General features: G+C 40.8%; 1 protein-coding gene across 3 annotated transcripts in view; it reads left to right on the plus strand.

Annotated features, from left to right (window-relative positions):
- Positions 1–19005, plus strand: part of DPH7 (diphthamide biosynthesis 7) — a 48386-nt gene extending 29381 nt beyond the window's left edge. For all 3 annotated transcript variants that reach the window (XM_053696057.1, XM_053696058.1, XM_053696056.1), the window contains 2 exons: positions 15559–15731; positions 18381–19005. In XM_053696057.1, the coding sequence (XP_053552032.1) occupies positions 15559–15731; positions 18381–18808 (601 nt within the window). In that variant the 3' untranslated portion in view covers positions 18809–19005. The remainder of the gene's footprint in view (positions 1–15558; positions 15732–18380) is intronic.
- Positions 19006–22382: the final 3377 nt, after the last annotated feature.

Raw genomic sequence — 22382 nt, forward strand, 5'->3', positions numbered from 1 at the left:
AAGGGGTGATTGCCCCGAGGATATATGTGTACTGGTATTAACTGTATTGTCCCACACTCTGAGTGTTTCTGCAACGCAGCTAAATTTGCCTACTATTTTTGGACGTTGCGATGGTGACGTGAATGCCAGTGTGCCTAAATTGTTAAGATTAAGTATTTGCCCATCAAGACGTACCCAAGCTTTATGGGAGGTGTTTTGAGCCCATTCTACAATCCTTTGGAGGAAAATAGCTCGTCTATATGTTGCTAAATCCGGGAAACCCAAACCCCCCTTGTCTCTTGACATGTATAGAGTTTTTCTGGATATGCGCGATTTGATGTTGTTCCAAATAAATCGCTCAAGTAGCTTTTGAAGCTGATGGAGGTAGTTCTTTGGGATGGGAATTGGGAGTGTTTGTAGGATGTATAATATGCGAGGGAGGATATTCATTTTAATAACCCCAATTTTTCCCAGCCAATATAAAGGCTTGTTCCTCCAAGAGGAAAGGTCCTTAACTATTTCATCTTTCAGGGTGACATAGTTTAGCTTAAATAGTTCACAAGGGTCTTTAGTAAGTGAAACCCCTAAGTATCGTAGGTTTTTTTTGCGCGCGAGGTATTGAAAAAGCCTTGCATAGTGTCTGCAAGTGGTCTTCTGGGGCAGTAATATTTAGGACTTCAGATTTCGTAATATTAAGGTGGAAGTTTGACAGGGAGCCGTATGTTTTTAACTCCTGCAGGAGCGCTGGTATAGAGGTGTCTATGTTGGTCAGTGTGTATAAAATGTCATCTGCGTACAAGGCTTGTTTGTTTTCAGACTCTTTTATTTTTATGCCTGAGACTTCATGGTTGTTTCGACTTTTTTGAGCCAGCGCCTCTATAGAAAGGGCAAATAGTAATGAGGAAAGGGGGAACCCCTGTCTCGTCCCATTTGATATAAAAAAAGTATCAGAGAGTGTGTCGTTAATTCTGACTTTCGCATTTGGTTCAGAGTATAGGGAAAACACCAGATTCGTAAATGCGCTCCCAAAGTTCATGGCCCTTAGGACCCGACGCAGAAAAAGCCAATCGACCCTATCGAAGGCCTTCTCCGCGTCGTTCGAGAATAGCACCATGGGTATCCCCTCGTTACGGGCATATTGAGTCAATTGCAAAATTTTACAGGTATTGTCCATTGCCTCCCTACCCGGGATAAATCCCACCTGGTCAGTGGAGACAAGGGCTGGGAGATGCTTGTTGAGGCATTGGGACAGTACTTTGGCCAATATCTTTACATCAGCATTTAGCAGCGATATCGGTCTGAAGTGTTCTGGTATAGAGTGGGATTTGCCCGGTTTGGGTATTACAGTGATGTGCGCTTCTAACATTGAACAAGACAATTGGGGGGATTTAATCAAGCTATTAAAGAGTTGGATCAAGTTTGGGGCAAGTATACTGAGGAAGGTTTTATAGTATTTAATGGTAAGCCCGTCTGGGCCCGGGCTCTTTCCGTTGGGGAGGTCTTTGATAGCATGTGAAAGTTCTTTTAGAGTTATAGGCAGGTCTAGTCTGTCTGATTCCTCGTTTGGATTTGTGGACTTTTTATTATTTTTTGCTATTAATAAAGGTGTGATTATTTTTGCACTTCTTGTCTCAGTCTGATTCCTGGCACCCTGACAACAGGGGCCACAGATTGAGTCCCATACAAATGGAAAGTCCTTTCAAATAAAAACATATTTGAATTGTCGCTCCAGTTATGTAGTCTATGTGACATGGTCCTTAGTTTGTAGACTACAATACGTAGGATGTATGACCCGTGAAGCACGAGATAGAATCAGGGAACACTTATTAGACATTAAGAAATTTAGATGCTGTCTCCCTATTAGCGAAAATTTTTATTGAGTTACAAAAATGTAAAGCTGCTTCTTTCAAGTGGAAAATTGTGGAAAGAGTAAACCTCCCAGAACGAGAGGGAGATCGCAACAGACTACTTTTCAAACGAGAGTTTGAATTTCTCCTGTTAAGTGTAGTCAGTCCACGGGTCATCCATTACTTATGGGATATTAACTCCTCCCTAACAGGAAGTGCAAGAGGATCACCCAAGCAGAGTTGCTATATAGCTCCTCCCCTCTACGTCATACCCAGTCATTCTCTTGCACCTAACTAATAGATAGGATGTGTGAGAGGACTGTGGTTGTTAAACTTAGTTTTTATTTCTTCAACCAAAGGTTTTTTATTTTAAACGGCACCGGAGTGTGTTGTTTTTTCTCAGGCAGCATTAGAAGAAGAATCTGCCTGAGTTTGTGTATGATCTTAGCGGACGTAACTAAGATCCATTTGCTGTTCTCGGCCATTCTGAGGAGCGAGGTAACTTCAGAACAGGGGACAGCGGGCAGGTTCACCTGCAAGGAGGTATGTTGCAGTATATTATTTTCTAAGGAATGGAATTGACTGAGAAAATACTGCTAATACCGATGTAATGTAAGTACAGCCTTAAATGCAGTAGTAGCAACTGGTATCAGGCTGATATGTATGTATGTTTACACTTAAGTATTTCTGGGGAATGGCACTTCACTAGGAAAATACTGTATACATATAAACTTTTAGCCTAATTCTGCAGTGTGAGCGGCTAGCAGCAGGCTTTTTAATTACTTCTCATAAATTATATTTTTAACGTTTACTGGCATGTTAATCGTTTATTTATCTGAGGTACTTGGTGAAAAATTGTTTTGGGCATTATTTTCCACATGGCTGTCGTTTGTTTTGAATTAAAACAGTTTACTGAGCTTCCTTCACTGTTGTATTATGAGTGGGAGGGGCCTATTTTGGCACTTTTATTGCGCAGTAGAAATTTAGTCACAGTCTGCCTTTTTCTACCTGCATGATCCAGGACGTCTCTACAGAGCTCAGGGGTCTCCAAAACTAGTTTTGAGGGAGGTAATCACTCACAGCAGACCTGTGAGACTGTGCTTGACTGTGATAAAAACGCTTATATTTCTCCAACATAGGTGTGTCCGGTCCACGGCGTCATCCTTACTTGTGGGATATTCTCTTCCCCAACAGGAAATGGCAAAGAGCCCAGCAAAGCTGGTCACATGATCCCTCCTAGGCTCCGCCTACCCCAGTCATTCTCTTTGCCGTTGTACAGGCAACATCTCCACGGAGATGGCTTAGAGTTTTTTAGTGTTTAACTGTAGTTTTTCATTATTCAATCAAGAGTTTGTTATTTTCAAATAGTGCTGGTACGTACTATTTACTCAGAAACAGAAAAGAGATGAAGAATTCTGTTTGTATGAGGAAAATGATTTTAGCAACCGTAACTAAAATCCATGGCTGTTCCACACAGGACTGTTGAGAGCAATTAACTTCAGTTGGGGGAACAGAGTGCAGTCTCTTACTGCTTGAGGTATGACACATTCTAACAAGACGATGTAATGCTGGAAGCTGTCATTTTCCCTATGGGATCCGGTAAGCCATGTTTATTACGATTGTAAATAAGGGCTTCACAAGGGCTTATTTAAACTGTAGACTTTTTCTGGGCTAAATCGATTGATTATTAACACATATTTAGCCTTGAGGAATCATTTTATCTGGGTATTTTGATATAATAATATCGGCAGGCACTGTTTTAGACACCTTATTCTTTAGGGGCTTTCCCAAAGCATAGGCAGAGTCTCATTTTCGCGCCGGTGTTGCGCACTTGTTTTTGAGAGGCATGGCATGCAGTCGCATGTGAGAGGAGCTCTGATACTTATAAAGGACTTCTGAAGGCGTCATTTGGTATCGTATTCCCCTTTGGGTTTGGTTGGGTCTCAGCAAAGCAGATACCAGGGACTGTAAAGGGGTTAAAGCTTAAAACGGCTCCGGTTCCGTTATTTTAAGGGTTAAAGCTTCCAAAATTGGTGTGCAATATTTTCAAAGCTTTAAGACGCTGTGGTGAAAATTTGGTGAATTTTGAACAATTCCTTCATGTTTTTTCGCAATTGCAGTAATAAAGTGTGTTCAGTTTAAAATTTAAAGTGACAGTAACGGTTTTATTTTAAAACGTTTTTTGTACTTTCTGATCAAGTTTATGCCTGTTTAACATGTCTGAGCTACCAGATAGACTGTGTTCTGAATGTGGGGAAGCCAGAATTCCTATTCATTTAAATAAATGTGATTTATGTGATAATGACAATGATGCCCAAGATGATTCCTCAAGTGAGGGGAGTAAGCATGGTACTGCATCATTCCCTCCTTCGTCTACACGAGTCTTGCCCACTCAGGAGGCCCCTAGTACATCTAGCGCGCCAATACTCCTTACTATGCAACAATTAACGGCTGTAATGGATAATTCTGTCAAAAACATTTTAGCCAAAATGAACCCTTGTCAGCGTAAGCGTGGCTGCTCTGTTTTAGTTACTGAAGAGCATGACGACGCTGATATTAATATCTCTGAAGGGCCCCTAACCCAATCTGAGGGGGCCAGGGAGGTTTTGTCTGAGGGAGAAATTACTGATTTAGGGAACATTTCTCAGCAGGCTGAATCTGATGTGATTACATTTAAATTTAAATTGGAACATCTCCGCATTTTGCTTAAGGAGGTATTATCCACTCTGGATGATTGTGAAAATTTAGTCATCCCAGAGAAACTATGTAAAATGGACAAGTTCTTAGAGGTGCCGGGGCTCCCAGAAGCTTTTCCTATACCCAAGCGGGTGGCGGACATTGTTAATAAAGAATGGGAAAGGCCCGGTATTCCTTTCGTCCCTCCCCCCATATTTAAAAAATTGTTTCCTATGGTCGACCCTAGAAAGGACTTATGGCAGTCAGTCCCCAAGGTCGAGGGAGCGGTTTCTACTTTAAACAAACGCACCACTATTCCCATAGAGGATAGTTGTGCTTTCAAAGATCCTATGGATAAAAAATTAGAAGGTTTGCTTAAAAAGATGTTTGTTCAGCAGGGTTACCTTCTACAACCCATTTCATGCATTGTCCCTGTCACTACTGCCGCATATTTCTGGTTTGATGAACTGCTTAAGGTGCTCGATAGTGACTCTCCTCCTTATGAGGAGATTATGGACAGAATCAATGCTCTCAAATTGGCTAATTCTTTCACTCTAGACGCCTCTTTGCAATTGGCTAAGTTAGCGGCTAAGAACTCTGGGTTTGCTATTGTGGCGCGCAGAGCGCTTTGGTTGAAATCTTGGTCGGCTGATGCGTCTTCCAAGAACAAGCTACTAAACATTCCTTTCAAGGGGAAAACGTTGTTTGGTCCTGACTTGAAAGAGATTATCTCTGATATCACTGGGGGTAAGGGCCACGCCCTTCCTCAGGATCGGCCTTTCAAGGCAAAAAATAGACCTAATTTTCGTCCCTTTCGTAAAAACGGACCAGCCCAAGGTGCTACGTCCTCTAAGCAAGAGGGTAATTCTTCTCAGGCCAAGCCAGCTTGGAGACCAATGCAAGGCTGGAACAAGGGAAAGCAGGCCAAGAAACCTGCCACTGCTACCAAGACAGCATGAAATATTGGCCCCCGATCCGGGACCGGATCTGGTGGGGGGCAGACTCTCTCTCTTCGCTCAGGCTTGGGCAAGAGATGTTCTGGATCCTTGGGCGCTAGAAATAGTCTCCCAGGGTTATCTTCTGGAATTCAAGGGACTTCCCCCAAGGGGGAGGTTCCACAGGTCGCAGTTGTCTTCAGACCACATAAAAAGACAGGCGTTCTTACATTGTGTAGAAGACCTGTTAAAAATGGGAGTGATTCATCCTGTTCCATTAAGAGAACAAGGGATGGGGTTCTACTCCAATCTGTTCATAGTTCCCAAAAAAGAGGGAACGTTCAGACCAATCCTAGATCTCAAGATCTTAAACAAATTTCTCAAGGTCCCATCGTTCAAGATGGAAACCATTCGAACTATCCTTCCTTCCATCCAGGTAGGTCAATTCATGACCACGGTGGATTTAAAGGATGCGTATCTACATATTCCTATCCACAAGGAACATCATCGGTTCCTAAGGTTTGCATTCCTGGACAAACATTACCAGTTCGTGGCGCTTCCTTTCGGATTAGCCACTGCTCCAAGGATTTTCACAAAGGTACTAGGGTCCCTTCTAGCGGTGCTAAGACCAAGGGGCATTGCAGTAGTACCTTACCTGGACGACATTCTGATTCAAGCGTCGTCCCTTCCTCAAGCAAAGGCTCACACGGACATTGTCCTGGCCTTTCTCAGATCTCACGGCTGGAAAGTGAACGTGGAAAAGAGTTCTCTATCCCCGTCAACAAGGGTTCCCTTCTTGGGAACAATTATAGACTCCTTAGAAATGAGGATCTTTCTAACAGAGGCCAGAAAAACAAAGCTTCTGGACTCTTGTCGGATACTTCATTCCGTTCCTCTTCCTTCCATAGCTCAGTGCATGGAAGTGATCGGGTTGATGGTGGCGGCGATGGACATAGTTCCTTTTGCGCGCATTCATCTAAGACCATTACAACTGTGCATGCTCAGTCAGTGGAATGGGGACTATACAGACTTGTCTCCGAAGATACAAGTAAATCAGAGGACCAGAGACTCACTCCGTTGGTGGCTGTCCCTGGACAATCTGTCTCAAGGGATGATGTTCCACAGACCAGAGTGGGTCATTGTCACGACCGACGCCAGTCTGATAGGCTGGGGCGCGGTCTGGGGATCCCTGAAAGCTCAGGGTCTTTGGTCTCGGGAAGAATCTCTTCTACCGATAAATATTCTGGAACTGAGAGCGATATTCAATGCGCTCCAGGCCTGGCCCCAGCTTGCGAGGACCAGGTTCATTCGGTTTCAATCAGACAACATGACGACTGTTGCGTACATCAACCATCAGGGGGGAACAAGGAGTTCCCTAGCGATGGAAGAAGTAACCAAAATTATTCTTTGGGCGGAGTCTCACTCCTGCCACCTGTCTGCTATCCACATCCCAGGAGTGGAAAATTGGGAAGCGGATTTTCTGAGTCGTCAGACATTGCATCCGGGGGAGTGGGAACTCCATCCGGAAATCTTTGCCCAAGTCACTCACCTGTGGGGCATTCCAGACATGGATCTGATGGCCTCTCGTCAGAACTTCAAAGTTCCTTGCTACGGGGCCAGATCCAGGGATCCCAAGGCGGCTCTAGTGGATGCACTAGTAGCACCTTGGACCTTCAAACTAGCTTATGTGTTCCCGCCATTTCCTCTCATCCCCAGGCTGATAGCCAGGATCAAGCAGGAGAGGGCGTCGGTGATTTTGATAGCTCCTGCGTGGCCACGCAGGACTTGGTATGCAGATCTGGTGAATATGTCATCGGCTCCACCTTGGAAGCTACCTTTGAGACGAGACCTTCTTGTTCAGGGTCCATTCGAACATCCGAATCTGGTTTCACTCCAGCTGACTGCGTGGAGATTGAACGCTTGATTTTATCGAAGCGAGGGTTCTCAGATTCTGTGATCGATACTCTTGTTCAGGCCAGAAAGCCTGTGACTAGAAAGATTTACCACAAAATTTGGAAAAAATATATCTGTTGGTGTGAATCTAAAGGATTCCCTTGGGACAAGGTTAAGATTCCTAGGATTCTATCCTTCCTTCAAGAAGGATTGGAAAAAGGATTATCGGCAAGTTCCCTGAAGGGACAGATTTCTGCCTTGTCGGTATTACTTCACAAAAAGCTGGCAGCTGTGCCAGATGTTCAAGCCTTTGTTCAGGCTCTGGTTAGAATCAAGCCTGTTTACAAACCTTTGACTCCTCCTTGGAGTCTCAATTTAGTTCTTTCAGTTCTTCAGGGGGTTCCGTTTGAACCCTTACATTCCGTTGATATTAAGTTATTATCTTGGAAAGTTTTGTTTTTAGTTGCGATTTCTTCTGCTAGAAGAGTCTCAGAATTATCTGCTCTGCAGTGTTCTCCTCCTTATCTGGTGTTCCATGCAGATAAGGTGGTTTTACGTACTAAACCTGGTTTTCTTCCAAAAGTTGTTTCTAACAAAAACATTAACCAGGAGATTATCGTACCTTCTCTGTGTCCAAAACCAGTTTCAAAGAAGGAACGTTTGTTGCACAATTTGGATGTTGTTCGCGCTCTAAAATTCTATTTAGATGCTACAAAGGATTTTAGACAAACATCTTCCTTGTTTGTTGTTTATTCAGGTAAAAGGAGAGGTCAAAAAGCAACTTCTACCTCTCTCTCTTTTTGGATTAAAAGCATCATCAGATTGGCTTACGAGACTGCCGGACGGCAGCCTCCCGAAAGAATCACAGCTCATTCCACTAGGGCTGTGGCTTCCACATGGGCCTTCAAGAACGAGGCTTCTGTTGATCAGATATGTAGGGCAGCGACTTGGTCTTCACTGCACACTTTTACCAAATTTTACAAGTTTGATACTTTTGCTTCTTCTGAGGCTATTTTTGGGAGAAAGGTTTTGCAAGCCGTGGTGCCTTCCATTTAGGTGACCTGATTTGCTCCCTCCCTTCATCCGTGTCCTAAAGCTTTGGTATTGGTTCCCACAAGTAAGGATGACGCCGTGGACCGGACACACCTATGTTGGAGAAAACAGAATTTATGTTTACCTGATAAATTTCTTTCTCCAACGGTGTGTCCGGTCCACGGCCCGCCCTGGTTTTTTTAATCAGGTCTGATATTTTATTTTCTTTAACTACAGTCACCACGGTACCATATGGTTTCTCCTATGCAAATATTCCTCCTTAACGTCGGTCGAATGACTGGGGTAGGCGGAGCCTAGGAGGGATCATGTGACCAGCTTTGCTGGGCTCTTTGCCATTTCCTGTTGGGGAAGAGAATATCCCACAAGTAAGGATGACGCCGTGGACCGGACACACCGTTGGAGAAAGAAATTTATCAGGTAAACATAAATTCTGTTTTTCAATTGTTATCCGTTTTTTGGTATTAAGGGGTTAAAAAATCCATTGCTAGTGGGTGCAATCCTTTGCTAACTTAATGCATTTACTGTGAAAATTTGGTTTCTATAACTAATCCGGTTCATTGTTATTTCAACTGTGACAGTTTTTGTGTGCTTCTTAAAGGCACAGTAACGTTTTTTATATTGCTTGTAAATTTATTTGAAAAGTATTTTCCAAGCTTGCTAGACTAATTGCTAGTTTGTTTTAACATGTCTGACACAGAGGAATCTCTTTGTGCAATATGTTCAAAAGCCAATGTGGAGCCCAATAGAAATTTGTGTACTAATTGCATTGATGCTACTTTAAATAAAAGCCAATCTGTACATTTTAAGAAAATTTCACCAGACAACGAGGGGAAAGTTATGCCGACTAACTCTCCTCACGTGTCAGTACCTGTATCTCCCGCTCAGGAGGTGCGTGATATTGCGACGCAAAGTACATCAGGGCGGCCATTACAAATCACTTTACAAGACATGGCTAATGTTATGACTGAAGTTTTATCTAAATTGCCAGAACTTAGAGGTAAACGCGATCACTCTGGGGTGAGAACAGAGTACGCTGATAATGTTAGAGCCATGTCTGATACTGCGTCACAAATGGCAGAACATGAAGACGGAGAGCTTCATTCTGGGGGTGACGGATCTGATCCAAATAAATTGGACTCAGACATTTCAAATTTTAAATTTAAGCTTGAGAACCTCCGTGTATTATTAGGGGAGGTATTAGCGGCTCTGAATGATTGTAACACGGTTGCAATCCCAGAGAAATTATGTAGGCTGGATAGATACTATGCGGTACCGGCGTGTACTGACGTTTTTCCTATACCTAAGAGGCTTACAGAGATTATTACCAAGGAGTGGGATAGGCCCGGTGTGCCCTTTTCCCCCCCTCCTATATTTAGAAAAATGTTTCCAATAGACGCCACCACACGGGACTTATGGCAGACGGTCCCTAAGGTGGAAGGAGCAGTTTCTACTCTGGCTAAGCGTACCACTATCCCGGTGGAGGATAGCTGTGCCTTTTCAGATCCAATGGACAAAAAGTTAGAGGGTTACCTTAAGAAAATGTTTTCTCAACAAGGTTTTATATTACAACCCCTCGCATGCATTGCGCCTGTCACGGCTGCGGCGGCATTTTGGTTTGAGTCTCTAGAAGAGACCATTAGCTCAGTTCCATTGGATGAAATGATAGACAAGCTTAGAGTCCTTAAGCTAGCTAATTCATTTATTTCTGATGCCGTAGTACATTTAACTAAGCTTACGGCTAAGAATTCCGGATTCGCCATTCAGGCGCGCAGAGCGCTGTGGCTAAAATCCTGGTCAGCCGATGTGACTTCTAAATCTAAATTGCTTAACATACCTTTCAAAGGGCAGACATTATTTGGGCCCGGTTTGAAAGAAATTATCGCTGACATTACTGGAGGTAAGGGCCATGCCCTGCCTCAAGACAGAGCCAAACCAAGGGCTAGACAGTCTAATTTTCGTGCCTTTCGTAACTTCAAGGCAGGAGCAGCATCAACTTCCTCCGCTCCAAAACAGGAAGGAACTGTTGCTCGTTACAGACAGGGCTGGAAACCTAACCAGACCTGGAACAAGGGCAAGCAGGCCAGAAAACCTGCTGCTGCCCCTAAGACAGCATGAAGTGAGGGCCCCCGATCCGGAAACGGATCTAGTAGGGGGCAGACTTTCTCTCTTCGCTCAGGCTTGGGCAAGAGATGTCCAGGATCCCTGGGCGTTAGAGATCATATCTCAGGGATATCTTCTGGACTTCAAAGCTTCTCCTCCAAAAGGGAGATTTCATCTTTCAAGGTTGTCAACAAACCAAAGAAAGAGGCGTTTCTACGCTGTGTACAAGATCTTTTGCTAATGGGAGTGATCCACCCGGTTCCGCGGTCGGAACACGGACAAGGGTTTTACTCAAATCTGTTTGTGGTTCCCAAGAAAGAAGGAACCTTCAGACCAATCTTGGATTTAAAGATCCTAAACAAATTCCTAAGAGTTCCATCGTTCAAAATGGAAACTATTCGGACAATCTTACCCATGATTCAAAAGGGTCAGTACATGACCACAGTGGATCTAAAGGATGCGTACCTTCACATACCGATTCACAAGGATCATTACCGGTACCTAAGGTTTGCCTTCCTAGACAGGCATTATCAGTTTGTAGCTCTTCCCTTCGGGTTAGCTACGGCTCCAAGAATCTTTACAAAGGTCCTGGGCTCTCTTCTGGCGGTACTAAGACCGCGAGGAATAGCGGTAGCTCAGTACCTAGACGACATTCTGATACAAGCGTCAAGTTTCCAAACTGCCAAGTCTCATACAGAGTTAGTTCTGGCATTTCTAAGGTCGCATGGGTGGAAGGTGAACGTAGAAAAGAGTTCTCTATTGCCACTCACAAGAGTTCCCTTCTTGGGGACTCTTATAGATTCTGTAGAAATGAAAATTTACCTGACAGAGTACAGGTTAACAAAACTTCTAAATGCTTGCCGTGTCCTTCATTCCATTCAACACCCGTCAGTGGCTCAATGCATGGAGGTAATCGGCTTAATGGTAGCGGCAATGGACATAGTACCTTTTGCACGCCTGCATCTCAGACCACTGCAATTGTGCATGCTAAGTCAGTGGAATGGGGATTACTCAGATTTGTCCCCTATGCTGAATCTGGATCAAGAGACCAGAGATTCTCTTCTATGGTGGCTTTCTCGGCCACATCTGTCCAGGGGGATGCCCTTCAGCAGGCCAGACTGGACAATTGTAACAACAGACGCCAGCCTACTAGGTTGGGGCGCTGTCTGGAATTCCCTGAAGGCTCAGGGATCATGGACTCAGGAGGAGAGCCTCCTTCCAATAAACATTCTGGAATTGAGAGCAGTTCTCAATGCCCTTCTGGCTTGGCCTCAGTTAGCAACTCTGAGGTTCATCAGGTTTCAGTCGGACAACATCACGACTGTGGCTTACATCAACCATCAGGGAGGGACAAGGAGTTCCCTAGCGATGATGGAAGTCTCAAAGATAATTCGCTGGGCAGAGTCTCACTCTTGCCACCTGTCAGCGATCCACATCCCAGGCGTGGAGAACTGGGAGGCGGATTTCCTAAGTCGCCAGACTTTTCATCCGGGGGAGTGGGAACTTCATCCGGAGGTCTTTGCCCAAATACTTCGGCGTTGGGGCAAACCAGATATGGATCTCATGGCGTCTCGCCAGAACGCCAAGCTTCCTTGTTACAGGTCCAGGGACCCGGGAGCGGTCCTGATAGATGCTCTGACAGCACCTTGGACCTTCAAGATGGCTTATGTGTTTCCACCCTTCCCGATGCTTCCTCGATTGATTGCCAGGATCAAACAGGAGAAAGCATCGGTGATTCTAATAGCGCCTGCGTGGCCACGCAGGACCTGGTATTCAGATCTAGGGGACATGTCATCCTGTCCACCTTGGTCTCTGCCTCTGAGACAGGACCTTCTAATTCAGGGTCCTTTCAAACATCAAAATCTAATTTCTCTGAAGCTGACTGCATGGAGATTGAACGCTTGATTTTATCAAAGCGTGGATTTTCGGAGTCAGTAATTGATACCTTAATACAGGCTAGGAAACCTGTTACCAGGAAAATTTACCATAAAATATGGCGTAAATATTTACACTGGTGTGAATCCAAGAGTTACTCATGGAGTAAGGTTAGGATTCCTAGGATATTGTCTTTTCTACAAGAAGGTTTAGAAAAGGGTTTATCTGCAAGTTCTTTAAAGGGACAGATCTCAGCTCTGTCCATCCTTTTACACAAACGTCTGTCAGAAGTTCCAGACGTTCAGGCTTTTTGTCAGGCTTTGGCCAGGATTAAGCCTGTGTTTAAGACTGTTGCTCCACCGTGGAGCTTAAACTTAGTTCTTAACGTTTTACAGGGTGTTCCGTTTGAACCCCTTCATTCCATTGATATCAAGCTGTTATCTTGGAAAGTTCTGTTTTTAATGGCTATTTCCTCGGCTCGAAGAGTCTCTGAGTTATCGGCCTTACATTGTGATTCTCCTTATCTGATTTTTCATTCAGACAAGGTAGTTCTGCGTACTAAACCTGGGTTCTTACCTAAGGTAGTCACTAACAAGAATATCAATCAAGAGATTGTTGTTCCATCATTGTGCCCTAACCCTTCTTCAAAGAAGGAACGACTTCTGCACAATCTAGACGTAGTCCGTGCCCTGAAATTTTATTTACAGGCAACTAAAGATTTTCGCCAAACTTCTTCCCTGTTTGTCGTTTATTCTGGACAGAGGAGAGGTCAAAAAGCATCTGCTACCTCTCTCTCTTTCTGGCTTCGTAGCATAATACGTTTAGCCTATGAGACTGCTGGACAGCAGCCTCCTGAAAGAATTACAGCTCATTCTACGAGAGCTGTGGCTTCCACGTGGGCCTTTAAGAATGAGGCCTCTGTTGAACAGATTTGCAAGGCTGCAACTTGGTCTTCTCTTCATACTTTTTCCAAATTTTACAAATTTGACACTTTTGCTTCTTCTGAGGCTGTTTTTGGGAGAAAGGTTCTTCAGGCAGTGGTTCCTTCCGTGTAAAGATCCTGCCTGTCCCTCCCGTCATCCGTGTACTTTTAGCTTTGGTATTGGTATCCCATAAGTAATGGATGACCCGTGGACTGACTACACTTAACAGGAGAAAACATAATTTATGCTTACCTGATAAATTCCTTTCTCCTGTAGTGTAGTCAGTCCACGGCCCGCCCTGTTTTTTATGGCAGGTCTAAATTTTAAATTAAACTCCAGTCACCACTGCACCCTATAGTTTCTCCTTTCTCGTTTGGTTTCGGTCGAATGACTGGGTATGACGTAGAGGGGAGGAGCTATATAGCAACTCTGCTTGGGTGATCCTCTTGCACTTCCTGTTAGGGAGGAGTTAATATCCCATAAGTAATGGATGACCCGTGGACTGACTACACTACAGGAGAAAGGAATTTATCAGGTAAGCATAAATTATGTTTTTTACCCTGGAGACTAGAACTCCAAAAGGGTTTAATTCAGAGTATGATATAATAAATCACTGGGAATTAAAGTGAAAGTAAATCCTAGCGTTTTACAAACACTAGGATTTACTATTGAAACAAATAAAGGGCACATTCAAAACGGTGATCGATTGAATCAAATAAAGGAGCTTTCTACGTGAAGTATCTTATACTTCATGAATGAAAGTGCCCTTTGTTTGTTTCAATAGTAAATCCTAGTGTTCGTAAAACGCTAGGGTTTACTTTCACTTTAAGGAATTTAGATTATTATGAAATGCTGTTTAGTCCATAAATAATAAACTAGGCTCTAAATTTGATCAATAGATATTGATCTATCAGTAATAGATATTCTTTGTTGATTGATGTCAGAAAAATAAATATTCTTTGATATTTGGCTTCAGAATCAATATAGATGGTTATTTGATCGTATAGTAGGATAGACTAAGATTATAGTATCATTTAGGAAATGAATAAATATGTTACAAATTTGGACTATGTCAGTTCAATCTTGAATGTAGTGAATATATTATGTTCTATTTAGGTAATTAAATTGTTATATTTCATCAGTTTGTTCCTATGTAGGATACTTTGTGTAAAAAATCACTATACTACCTTTAATAACTATTATGTATACCAGTACCATGTGATCAGTCTGACCAATAATGTGCAAGTTTGGGTTTTAAATACTGCTTTTGAACATTACATGTATGAGCATCTATGAGTAAGTCTGTCTGCCGAAACGCGTAAAATGCGTGTTTTTACTTGTCACATTTTCTTAATGAAGCCAATAAAGAAAAGTATGTTTTAATTGGGAGTGCCAACATCTTCTCTTTGTACTTCCCACCTCTCTGATCCCTCCCAAATAGCTCTTCCACCACCCACACTTTTGACCACCATCTTAGGTACTGGTAGACAATCTGGCAGTATTCAATTTTATTTAAAAAAATAATTATTTATTTTCTGCAGTGTAGAATCCCCCATTACCCTCCCACCTCCCTGACATACAACCCTCCCCCTCTCAATGATGTCCGCCATCTTAAGTACTGGCAGCTTTCTGCCAGTACCCAATTTATAGATTTTTTATAATATTTATTTTATTTTTCTCTAGTGTAGCAGTTCCCCTACCCACCCTCCCTACAATCCTGATAACCCATTTTCATTAATGTAGTGTCTCTTCCCCCTACCTTTCCTATTTACACTTAATTTTCTATAGGTAGGACCCCGCCCCTCCCTCCACTGCTGTGCTGCCCACCCCACTTCCCTCCATCCCTTCTGAACCTCCCACTGACACAAATGGAGATCGTTACGTACCATGACACAGACCGTGTCACTGTCTGCAATGATCAGGCAGTCTGCATTCATATGTGCTCCGTTACCATATGAAGGCAGATGCCTGCAGCCTAGGAAGAGCAAGTTTCAGTTGTCACTTGACAACTGAGACTGCTGGAACTTCCTGAAGGTTGGACGTAGATATAAGTTATGCAGTACAAGGGGCTATGCACTGTATGACGTGTATCTACATCGGAGTGGAGCAAGGGTTTCATAGTGTATATTGGTAATGAAGCACTGGACTGCAAACAACTTATATAGCATATATAATAGCTTCGAAAGGATTTAAAATTGTCATTTTGTTTCTGTAAATAAGTATAGATCTCCGTAAGCCGGTCTAAACATGGTGCCCTGTCTTCTCTTTGCACTCCAGCTACGATGAGCATGTTCTCATTTGGGACACACGGCAGATGAAACAGCCCATCTCGGATACCCACGTTCAAGGAGGGGTATGGAGACTGAAATGGCATCCTATCCATAGCAACCTCCTACTGGCTGCTTGTATGCACAATGGCTTCCACATCTTGGATAGTGACAACCAGTCTGGTACGTTTATTGTAGTGTAAATATATTACAGACAGTAACTACCCCAGCTTGTTACCAGAACAACATCACATGCCTTTTTTGCAATATTAAATTGTGCTAGGTTTGCTAGATGATCTCATCACTTCATCAATGTATGCTTTAGTTATTAGAAACTCCCATATTTAAGCAATATTTGTTGCATTTAAAAGTGGCAATTTATAAAAAAACAACTTGGTAAATCCCAGGAACCATGATACCTAGAAAATGGACTCTATAAAAGTGCCATAGTCTGTGGAGTGTTGGGCTCACAGCCGCACCTCTCCCTTTCCTTTGCGTGCACCAATGTCACATGTGCCTGGTTGCCACATCCACACTCAGTAATCAGACTCTCTTCAGTACTCTCTTCCTTTTCTCTACAGTTCCTTACTTTATACCATCATATCCTGCCCTGATAGAGGTAGCAGGTCACATATACAAACTCCAGTTTTAAAATTACTAGATAGAAATTTTAATATTCATTTTATATTTCTTCTTATATTGGCAACATCTGCAATACATATTTACGTGTAATTTGATGTAATAGTACTAAAATATTTGGTAAATTAACAAATGTATATGTTTTTACAGATAGATAAAAAAAAGAGCGATCTTCGTTAAAAAATTTGGTCAAATTGTCGGCAAAAATATGTTGCAGTACAACATTGCTAAAATTGTAGGTTATCACATCGTTCTGTAAAGAATATTAAAGGAATACTGAACCCAAATTTTTTTATTTTATGAAACAACTTTCTAATTTACTCCTATTATTATTTTTCCTCATTCTCTTGGTATCTTTATTTGAAAACGCAGGAATTAAAGCTTACGAACCGGCCCATCTTTGGTTCAGCACCTGGGTAGCGCTTGCGGATTGGCGGCTACATTTAGCTTACATTCCTGTTTTTCAAATAAAGATACAAAGAGAACATAAAAAATTGATAATAAGAGTAAATTAGAAAGTTGCTTAAAATGACATGCTCTATCTGAATTATGAAAGAAAAAATTTGGGTGCAGTATCCCTTTAAGAAAAAACTGGATTATGAGGATGATTTAAACCCAAAATGGAAGGGCAATTGCGGTCAATATTGTGTTACTACACCAAGAACTGACAGAAGAATTTGAGATCTTCAAGCAAACATAGGAAACTGACAGTCATGTCTATATTAACCCGAAAACGTCGCTTGCGGTATCTTATGACCTCTATGTTCCAATAAAGGCTATGACTATTCTCTTGGTGCTGTGGAATAATTTGGAATTAGAGTTTTGTCTAAACACATTCAGGATGCAGGTATCAAGGTATCCGAGAGAACTGTTCAGTGATGATTATCTGAAGAGGGCCTCTTAGCCAGGAACCCTGCTCCAAAACCATTCCCACAATCCATATTTTTCCTAATATTCTTTACAGAACTACATGATATCTACAATTTCTTGTACTGCGATTATTATTTTTTTATTTTACACGTAAATATGTATTGCAGATGTTGCCAATAAGAAATAGTTACAAAACTAACAAAATCAATCAACACTATTAAGAAGAAATATGAAATTAATATCAACATTTACCCAATGGGTCTAATAATTTGCCAAGCTTTTGTAGAAGTAAATTGGAAAGTTGCTTAAAAGTGAATGCTCTATGTAAATAATGAAAGTTTAAAGGGATATGAAAAGCAAATGTTTTTTTTTTCATTATGAATCATGAAAGAAACAAATTTGCGTTTCATATCCCTTTAAAGATAGAGCAAGCGACTTTCTAATTTACTCCTATTATCAATTTTTCTTCTCTTGGTATCTAAATGTAGCCACCAATCAGCAAGTGCTACCCAGGGGGCAAAACCAAAAATGGTCTGATTCCTAAGCTTTACATTCCTGCTTTTCAAATAAAGATACAAAGACAATTGATAATAAGAGTAAATTAGAAAGTTGCTTAAAATTGCATGCTCTATCTCAATCATGAAAGAAAAAAGTTGGGTTTCATATTCCTTTAATTTTGACATTGCTGTTACTTTAAAGGGACAGTCAAAACCAGAATTTTTGTTGTTTTAATAGATAGATAATCCCTTAATTACCAATTCCCCAGTTTTGCATAAGCAACACAGTTATAATTATACACGTTTTACCTCTGTAATTACCTTGTATCTAAGCCTCAGCAGACTGCCCCCTTATTTCAGTTCTTTTGACAGACTTGCATTTTAGCCAAACAGAGCTGTCTCCATGGTAAATTCACGTGCATGAGCTCAATGTTATCTATATGAAACATGAGCTAATGCCCTCTAGTGGTGAAAAACTATCAAAATGCATTTAGATTAGAGGCGGCCTTCAAGGTCTAAGAAATTAGCATATGAACCTCCTAGGTTTAGCTTTCAACTAAGAATACCAAGCGAACAAAGCAAAATTGGTGATAAAAGTAACTTGGAAAGTTGTTTAAAATGACATGCTCTATCTGAATCATGAAAGTTTATTTTGGACTTGACTGTCCCTTTAATACAGAAATCCCTGCTCTGAAGCGCTTACAGTCTACATTATACATAAACGTGTATTTCCTGTTAGTTATTGAGCATCTTTAACATAACCTTTTTATGGTTGACTAGTTCTTTTTACTACGCTAATGTATGTTTGGCCTTTCCCAATCATTAGATGAATGCTCCATACTGTCGTCCTATGCGCTACACAACTCTCTAGCCTACGGAGCGGGTTGGTCAACTCTGCCTCTACAATCCTCCTCACTCAGCAATCCAGAACCAGTACTTGTGAGTTCCAACACATCAGTGAGCAGCAGCTCGGACACTGGAGCTCAGAAACTGGACACATCTATGCAGAACCTAAAGATCTTTTATGAGTCGCCCACTGGTAGCTTTGATGTGGTGCTGGAGGATGAATATGTGCCAGTAGCTGACAGCAAGAGAAAAGCGATCGCTTCAGCTACTGGGGAATCTCAAGGTATCTCTGAACCAGCCTTGTCTAAAGATGAAGTATTCGCTAGCAACTTGGTAGCTACCTGCTCGTTTTATGATCACGTTCTTCATATATGGAGATGGGAATACCAGAGAGTCCAGTCCGAGTGAGCAATAACACTTTCACCGGCACTATTTCTGGAACATGCAAGCGATCTACCTCCTTTGCACTCAAATCCCATGCAAAAAGAGATTCTTTATTATTGGTCACTTGTGTTCATATTGTTTTCAAACTTTTAACCAGCGATTTTACAGCAATATGTTATTGGAACTAAATATATGATTCTATTTTTTAAAGCAGCAGGAAATACTTGTATTGCTGATTAAGAATGTGGTTCTTGTAAATTAAAGATGGTTCAGATAGAGCATGCAAATTTAAGCAACTTTCTAATTTACTCCTATTATCAATTTTTATTCGTTCTCTTGCAATCTTTATTTGAAAATGCAGGAAACTAAGATTAGGAGCCAGCCCATTTTTGGTTCAGCACCTGGGTAGAGCTTGCCAATTGGTTTGCTACATTTACCCAGGTTCTGAACCAAAAATGGGCCGGCTCTTAAGCTTACATTTCTGCTTTTTCAAATACAGATAGCAGGAGAATGAAGAAAAATTGATAATAGGAGTAAATTAGAAAGTTGCTTAAAATTGCATGCTCTATATTAATCATGAAAGAAACAATGTGTGTTTAGTGTCCCTTTAATAATCAGTGGTTTAAAATGAGTGTAGCAAGTTTTGGGAAAGAAAGTCAATTATTTTCTGTAACATTTAAAGAAAAGTTACAAACACATTGGTAAAACCATATTTTATTCTTGGGCTGCCCAATAAAAAGGGACACTGTTGTCACATGTAGTAAACGTACAGTTAGAGTAAAACATGTAAAGGGACATCTATCTGAATAAAAAATATGAAATTAAAGGGATATGAAACTCAAATTTGTTCTTTCATGATTTAGACAGAGCAGGCAATTTGAATCAACTTTCTAATTTATCACATTTTTTTTTCGTTCTGTTGCTATCTTTATTTGAAAAAGCAGTAATGTAAGATTAGAAGCTGTGTCCAGCACCTAGGTTGCGCTTGCTGATTGGTGGCTACATTTAGCCAATAAGCAAGTGCTATCCAGGTACTGAACCACAAATGGGCCGGCCCCTAAAGTTACATTTCTGCTTTTTCATAAAGATACCAAGAGAACGAAGAAAAATTGATAAGGGTAAATTAGAAAGTTTCTTAAAATTACTGCTCTATCTGAATCATGAAAGAAAATTATTGGGTTTCATATCCCTTTAAGCCTAGAAAATGCACATGTATATTCATTTTGTTTTAATGTAATTTACCTTAGCAAATTGCATTTCTCACTCCCTTCACCACAATAGAGACTGAATTACATTGTGCATTTTTAAGACTGACTTTGCTACATGCTGTATGTTAATTGCTTAGAGCAGTGAACATCTGTCTCTAATTAATCACAGCAAAAGAGACCAGGTAAAAAGTTAGGATCCTAATGCGGAAAAAGGCAGCGACTCGTGAAATTCTGCTCTTTTCGGGACTAAATTTATGCTTGGGAAATTTCAACACACTAGGATCTGTGCAAATCCAGATCCTAGCGTGTTGAACTTTCACAAGAATAAATACAGCTCCGAAAAGAGCCGAATTCTACGAGTGGCTGCATTTTATCGGATTCGTATATTAACGCAAGTTCTGAATGTACACTCCTAATAAAAAGTATTTGAGGGTTTTCATTGGGCGTATCTCTGAACTATTCAAACTTCTTTTTTTACTTATATGATTGACAAATTTGAATTATTTGAAATAATTGATTTTGTGTGCATTTTTATTTTCTCAATGCAGTGTTTAATTGCTGGTAAATACTCTTTTTCTTTTTTTTTTTTTAAAGGGACATTCATTTATCGCGTTAAAGAGACCGTAAACATGCAGAGATTTTAATATGAATGGTTTATTTATGCATACTGAAACAACTTTGCATTGTACTTTTATTTAGTTTGCCAAATTTTCTTGTAATTTAAAGGGACATAATACTTGTATGCTAAATCACTTGTAACTGATGCAGTAGAACTGTAAAAAGCTGACAGGAAAATATCACCTGAGCATCTCTATGTAAAAAAGGAAGATATTTTACCTCACAATCTCCTCAGCTCAGCAGAGTAAGTTCTGTGTAAAAAGTTATACTTCACCTGTTCCCAGCTGCAGGTAAAAAAAAAAAAAAAAAAAATGAAGAAATGAACAGCAGCCAATCAGCATCAGCAGTGCTGAGGTCATGAACTCTTACTGTGATCTAATGAGATTTCACTTAACTCTCATGAGATTCCATAGTAAGCTTCCTTTACCTGATTGGTGAAATAATATGAGAGTTCACAAGGCTCATCCTTTCAGATGTCCCAGGACAAACACACTAAAATGCTGCTTAGAAATCCTTTACAATGGGATGTGGCTACTGATGAACTTTTGAGGTAAAATGTCTTTCTTTTTTACATAGAGATGTTCAAGAGATATTTTCTACTCAGCTTTTTACAGCTATACTGCATCACTTTCAAGTGTTTAAACATTTGGGTATTATGGCCCTTTAATTATGAAAATTGGGGGGTTTTGTTTCTGAGAACTGTAGGCTTCACAAACCCTAACACTGCTACATATCTGTTCCTAAATTGCCCTCCGTAGAAATGATCAGATAAGGAACTGCAAAGCAATGGACATTTTGCAACATTATATCCTTTACTAGCTGGGACTACTTCACTAACAAGTCCTGACAAGGCAAGTAATGGGTAGAGTTTGGATATTCAAAAAAAGCAATTTTTACACTTAAAGGGACATTAAACACTAAATAAATGCTAAATAGAATGAGGCATTCAAAGAAAAGATTAGTCTGAGAATAACATACAGATGCATTTTTTTAAAGTTTCATTAGTTGTTTAAATATTGACAAAATAAGTGTAAAGTTTTAATGTCTATAAAACAATGGGAGCTGCCATGTTGTAACTTAGGTTACCTTCTCTGCTGTGGCCAATTAGGGACATTTATACATAGGTCACTAGAGTGTGCAGCCAATGGCTGTGTGGAATATAACAGTGTTCTGAACTTCCATTTCTAACCAGAACTGAAAAGCTCACAATTTCAGAATGGAACTACAGGTAAAAGGTAATAAAATGAATAATGAATATATATTGCAGAGTTCTTTTTATATATATATATATATATATATATATATATATATATATATATATATATATATACACACAATTTATTTATTTTATATTACTATATGAAAGTGTTTAATGTCCCTTTAAACAAACAGTCTAGTCAAAATGATACTTTCATGCAATTTCAAACAACTTTCCAATTTACTTTTATAATCAAATTTGCTTTGCTCTCTTGGTATTCTTTGTTGAAAGCTAATGTGCAAGTGGTTGGGGTGTCCGGAACACGGCAGCTGCCAGCTGGTGTGCAGAAAACATGTGGGGGGAAAAAAAGCAATGACCTGGAGTGCCGTAGCAGCGGCGGATCACACGGCCAAAGTCACAAGTCCAAGCAAAAGAAGATGCAGGCACTACTATCTGAAAATATAAAAAAATGTATTGAGAAACTACATTAAAAAAAATATTCCCAGACAAGGGAAACCTTTTCCCTTGTCTGGGAATACTTTTTAATGTAGTTTCGCAATAAACTTTTAATTTT

This window comes from Bombina bombina, chromosome 12, assembly GCF_027579735.1.
Source record: "Bombina bombina isolate aBomBom1 chromosome 12, aBomBom1.pri, whole genome shotgun sequence".
Classification (NCBI taxonomy): domain Eukaryota; kingdom Metazoa; phylum Chordata; class Amphibia; order Anura; family Bombinatoridae; genus Bombina; species Bombina bombina.